General features: G+C 35.0%; 1 protein-coding gene across 10 annotated transcripts in view; it reads right to left on the reverse strand.

Annotated features, from left to right (window-relative positions):
* Positions 1 to 6,000, reverse strand: part of Smg7 (SMG7 nonsense mediated mRNA decay factor) — an 82,280-nt gene that overhangs the window by 23,100 nt on the left and 53,180 nt on the right. For all 10 annotated transcript variants that reach the window (XM_015491714.2, XM_015491711.2, XM_048809858.1 and 7 more), the window contains 4 exons: positions 3,768 to 3,939; positions 2,453 to 2,524; positions 1,209 to 1,359; positions 728 to 863 (listed from right to left, as the gene is read on the reverse strand). In XM_015491714.2, coding sequence (XP_015347200.1) covers positions 728 to 863; positions 1,209 to 1,359; positions 2,453 to 2,524; positions 3,768 to 3,939 — 531 coding nt within the window. The remainder of the gene's footprint in view (positions 1 to 727; positions 864 to 1,208; positions 1,360 to 2,452; positions 2,525 to 3,767; positions 3,940 to 6,000) is intronic.

Raw genomic sequence — 6,000 nt, forward strand, 5'->3', positions numbered from 1 at the left:
CTGTCAGGTAGTTATAGACAATTCCCCAAGTGTATAGATAGAAAGAAATAATCAAGAAATATAAAATGTTGAGATTTGTCTTTTGTGCTCTTGATCCCAGTGCCTAAAACAGTGACTGATACATAACAAACATTTGTTGCATATATTAATTAAAAATAAAAGTTAATACTTAAATTTGACTAGCCTTATTTTATGTATTATACTACATTTAAACAAATAATTTCTCAATATAGTAAAAAAAAAAGGTCATTTTCTTATATAAATAGAACAAAGGTTATTTAATTTTATTTCCTTATATAATTAGTAAAATAAGTATTTTTGTTGGTGAAGTTCTCATTACTTTCCTTCAAACTACCAATACACCTGACAGATTGAAGCACATTAAGAACAATGAGAATGGTTTGTAGAATGGCAATGTCTATAAAATAGGCATTAGAATCATATCTAAGAATGCAAAACCAACTAAAGTAATACTTTCCAAACAAGACTGAAGAGTTAACACTTTTTGCCAAATGGCACTACTCAATTAAAACATTGCTACTGTATTTCTTTTGATATTATACTTTAGTTTAAATGACGAAATGTATATGCAAGAATTTCATATTCTTCCAATTTAATTTTTACCAATACCTTGGTTAAGTTTTGTCATAGAACCAGGAGTCAGTTTTCTCCAAATGTTAGCCTTTCTGATTTAGACAAAAAAATTTCTCTATTTTTGAAATCTAACCTTAAACTGTTGTTCCAATTTCTCTCGAAGAGGGCTCAGCTTCTCCAAGCTCTTACTCAGGTATACATGACCATGGAATTTAATAAAAGCCTTAATGAAGTCAGAAACACCCCATTTGGTTTTCACCTCATCCCGGCTGAAAAGAAAGAAAAACTTTTGTGAATCTTAAGAGTAAAATATAATAAAACCACCTAAAAGAGGTTGGGCTTGCAAGAACAAGTTATTTGAGCACCTGATACACGAGGCAAGAGTTGCACATTTAATTAACTTTTCAACTTCAGATAAGTATTTGGCTGGGAACAAATCAGACACTGGGTAAAACTCAGTGACTGTACACATAACTATTATGAAGCATCTATAGGTTTAGGAATGAACGAAGAGAAGCACAGGTCACTGACTATTATTTCCTGTACGCCAAAATATGAGGAATTAATCCAGGTTACACAAAGTCCTCTTATGGGGCGGGGGGTTTCAACCCTACCTTTCCAGTGCTTTAGAAAGTGCTTTTTGTAGATTCGTGGAGGCAGCTGGGAAAGGGAACTTCACAGCAATGCTTCTGCAGTAGTAGAAAATTGTGGTCAGATGGTCTCCTTTGGAAGAAGCTAAGATAGCCAACTGATTGTAAGGCTGACCTAAAGGAGAAAAGTTCAGATTCTAAAATAACCCAAGAACCACAGTCTTGCTATCAGAATACAAATGTTCAGTTTTTAAATCCTTAAATTAATAATGGCAAGTATTCTATAAGACAAATCTCATGACTAATTACAAATGAACATAATGTGAAACAGCATACTTTAACAATGATATGTACTATCATGTATAGGTTTAAAAGTCATATATTTAGGGTGGAGAGCACGAAAAGCATTTTTCTTTTTTTAAAATATTTTTTAATTGTTGATGGACTTTTATTTTCACTTATTTGTATGTGGTGCGGAGAATCGAACCCAATGCCTCAAGTATGCTAGGCAAGTGCGCTACGCTAAGCCACAACCCCAATCCATGATAAGCATTTCAAATAAGGGTTCACAAAGGGCTAGCTAGTAAGTATTTTTTTGCTCTGCAGGCCAAAGGGTCTCTATCACAATCACTCAGACAGCCAAAGACAATACGAAATGAATGGTATGGCCAGACTACCAACCCTACTTTAGATTCTTCTAGAATTAAAAGGAATTTCATCATGGCTTAACACCAATGATTTAAATCATTAAGTATATGATTCAATTTCTTTAATTCAAGAATCACTGCTAGGGCTAGAGTTACAGGTCAGTAGTAGAGCACTTGCCCAGTATGTGTGAAGCACTAGCATCCTCAGCATCACATAAAAATAAATCCATTAAATAAATACAGAATCACTGCTAATGACTATTTTGGGACCACCAAAAGACTAAAGTACTAGCTTTTAGATAACTGATCATTTCCAAAGGGAGAAATGGTAGTATTAAAGAGATAACTATTCCACAAGCAATTGAGGAAGCTACAGATATAGAAACAATATTAGATTACATTAATTAATTCTGTTATTTTACTAACAAAAGTAATCTTATTTGAAACTTTTTTATCTCACTTATATGGAATGTACACTTTAAAGGGCAATTACAAAACTCAATATCCAAACTCAACATCTATTGCTTTTATAAAACTTGAAAGATGAGCCTTTAGTTATCCGTTATAGTGCTATAAAGAACAAAGTGTCACGGCCAACCTCCAGTTGACAGACCCACTCACCGTTGGAGGGGACAAGCTGAGCTGCATGCCTATAGTAGGACTCTGCCTGGCTGGTCTGGTTTCTATATCGAGCTAAGAATAAGAGAAAGAGAATTTAGTTAAACACACACACACACACACACACACACACACACACACACACACACACCACCAGGAGGGCATTTCCAAGCAGTTAGCATTTTAAATTATCTGAAGATAATAAAGACATTAGAATTAATTTTAAGATCACTACAGACAGAAAAACAAATGAACTATAGGATTATGTGTGAAGTGTCCATCCGCTTTCCCTATTTGGGACAGTCAGCATGTAACCAATTTTAAAGCTTACCTAGCCCCCATTTTCAGGTCCTCCAGTGTCATGCATCACCAGCTCCCACTATGGACTATGCTGGTGACCTGGAGCCGGCCCACAAGAAGGGGTGACTTATATGGCACTTAAAAACAAAACAAAACAAACAAAAAAAAAAAACCACTATACAATATGATCTGAGAGTTATGCAGTTCTTCAATATCTTATAAAGTGATTTTTGAAAAATGCCTTATAATCTACTGCAATATTAAGTACGTGTGTGCAAAGAATACATCAAAAGCAAAAACAACTCAAACATACTATCCCTGAATCTCCTTGAAGAACTCAACTGCTTATTTTGATGTAACTCCTCTCATGGAGTCACTGATTTAAGAAACCTAATATCTTTAAACAAACAAACAAACAAAAAAAAAAGTTTTCCATTTCTTGTTATTTTGAGGACAACAAGCAAAACATAATCCTATAGTTAATTTGTTTTATAACCTTTTTAGGTCACCTTAAAGGAATAACAAGAATAAGTAAGTAATATAATACTCTCAGATAAAATACATGTAATGGAAATACACATTTATCTTTTAAAAGGAAGCAAAGTTAAAAATGAGCTTTTAACGCACTAGTAAGAAGGAAAATAGGGAATTTAGCTCTAGAAGAAATAACTTACAAACTATTTATTCCAAAAGAGTACAGACTTTCAATTTAGAAAATATGGTATCACTTTGAAAAATTTTGTTCTGATTACATTTTTGCTGCTTATTATTTTTCTACACCTGCATAAAGTGTAAATAAAATTTAAATCTTAATATAAAAATTATTTTCAAGATTATCTGACAATCCCAAAACCTTGAGAAATTCTAAGTTCCTAAAAATACATTTCATAATTTTCTCTTATGATAATCTAAATTACATGCACATACTTACGGCCTAAAGGAAAAGTTTTTTCCTATGACTACTCCAAAAAAAGAAAGGAATGAATATATTATGAATTTCTTTACACCAAAGGCTCACCAATGTCTCCAAGGTGGACGAGGCAGTGCTGGCAGATATAGGAACAGGAGCTAGACTGTGGCTTCACTATGGCGCTGGTATGCGTCTGTTTATTGCTGATAATTCCCAACTGGGAAGACTTCACACGGCATGGTAAATCTACATTAAACACTGTACACAGTTCTTGTAATAACTGAAAGAAAAACATAAGCAAAACTTAGTAGAAATTTGGAAAGCAGTATGGAGATTCCTTGGAAAGCTGGGAATGGAACTACCATTTGACCCAGCTATTCCCCTTCTTGGACTATTCCCTAAAGACCTTAAAAGAGAGTACTATAGGGATACTGCTACATCAATGTTTATAGCAGCACAATTCACAATAGCTAGACTGTGGAACCAACCTAGATGCCCTTCAATAGATGAATGGATTAAAAAAAAATGTGCCATTTATACACAATGGAGTATTACTCTGCACTAAAAAAATGACAAAATCATGGCATTTGCAGGGAAATGGATGGCACTAGAGCAGATTATGCTAAGTGAAGCTAGCCAATCCCTAAAAAACAAATGCCAAATGTCTTCTTTGATATAAGGAGAACAACTAAGAACAGAGCAGGGAGGAAGAGCATGAGAAGAAGATTAACATTAAACAGGGAGGAGAGGTGGGAGGGAAGAGAAAGGAAGGGAAATTGCATGGAAATGGAAGGAGACCCTCATTGTTATACAAAATTACATATAAGAGGAAGTGAGGGGAAAGGGAAAAAAAACAAGGGGGAGAAATGAATTACAGTAGATGGGGTAGAGAGAGAAGATGGGGGGGGAGGGGAGGGGAGGGGGGATAGTAGAGGATAGGATAGGCAACAGAACACAACAGACACTAGTATGGCAGTATGTAAAAAAGTGGATGTGTAACCGATGTGATTCTGCAATCTGTATACGGGTAAAAATGGGAGTTCATAACCTACTTGAATCAAATGTATGAAATATGATATGTCAAGAACTGTGTAATGTTTTGAACAACTAATAATAAAAATTAAAAAAAAAAAGAAAGAAGTGTTTTAGCAGTAAAGTCTGTGTATATTTATTAACATATACTGCTAAGACCTGAGACTATATGAAAATTATATGGTAATCTTTGATAGGATAACTAATATCATTTATTATAAATCATCTTTTGGATTCTCAAATATTACAACATTCTAGGATGTGCATTTAAGAGGAACAGAAGCACTTAAACTGTACCAAAATAAAGCAAGAAATTCCACAAAGTCATATATTTACTTCTCTCAAAAACACAAAATCCATTGAAGACTAGTTGGTTATAAACGTCACTTAAATAAAAGCTAAGGTATTTCTTATCTGACATTTTAAAGTTCTAGCCTAATTCTTTGTATACAAAACAGAGCTCATGGTATCACAGGCCTTACATACATTACATTCTTTCTTCCTTCCTTTTCTATTCTTCAGAGAGTGAGGGATCTTTCTCCTGGTCAGAGCTAACTCACCTGCCTGCACATGCCTGCTATACCTTGTTTTTCTCTCTCCTGCTTATCACTCCCACCCACTCCTCTATTCTTTCATCTATTTCCAACTTCTCATGCATCTGTCTGGTGGCCTAAACCTATCGAGATTTTCTATAAAAAAACAAATATGATAGCAAAAAACAAAAAACAAAAAACAACAAAACACCCTCCTTTGACCCTAGAATCCTTCCCAGCAACTTTCTAATAGTTCCTCCTCTCAAACAAATTCCTTCAAAGGAGTCCATTTTTCATATCTGCTTTGCTAACTCCTATCCACCCTGAATTGATTACTATTTGGTTTCTACACAACCCTGTTCCCACTCCACCATCCACCACTGCTTTACTAAAACTGATAATTCACTATTCACAGTAGTGAAATACAATGCTCATCTATTAAGTAATCATTGTATTGGACCTCTCTGACAGCACTTAAAACAGTGGATCTAGGAAGGGCATAGGGGAATATACCTATAATCCCACCTACTCAGGAGGCCGAAGCAGGAGGATTCTGTCAACTTAGTGAGATCCTGTTTCAAACTAAAATATACTAAAAAAGAGCTGGGCACACGTATAATCCCAGTAGCTCAGGAGGCTGAGGTAGGAGGATCACGAGTTCAAAGCCAGCCTTAGCAAGTCAGTGAGACCTGGTTTCTAAACAGAATATAAAAAAGGGCTGGAGATATGGCTCAGTGGTCAAGCACCCCTGGGTTCAATCCCAGTACCAAAAAAGG

Source organism: Marmota marmota, unplaced genomic scaffold (genome assembly GCF_001458135.2).
Source record: "Marmota marmota marmota unplaced genomic scaffold, marMar, whole genome shotgun sequence".
Taxonomy (NCBI): Eukaryota; Metazoa; Chordata; class Mammalia; order Rodentia; family Sciuridae; genus Marmota; species Marmota marmota.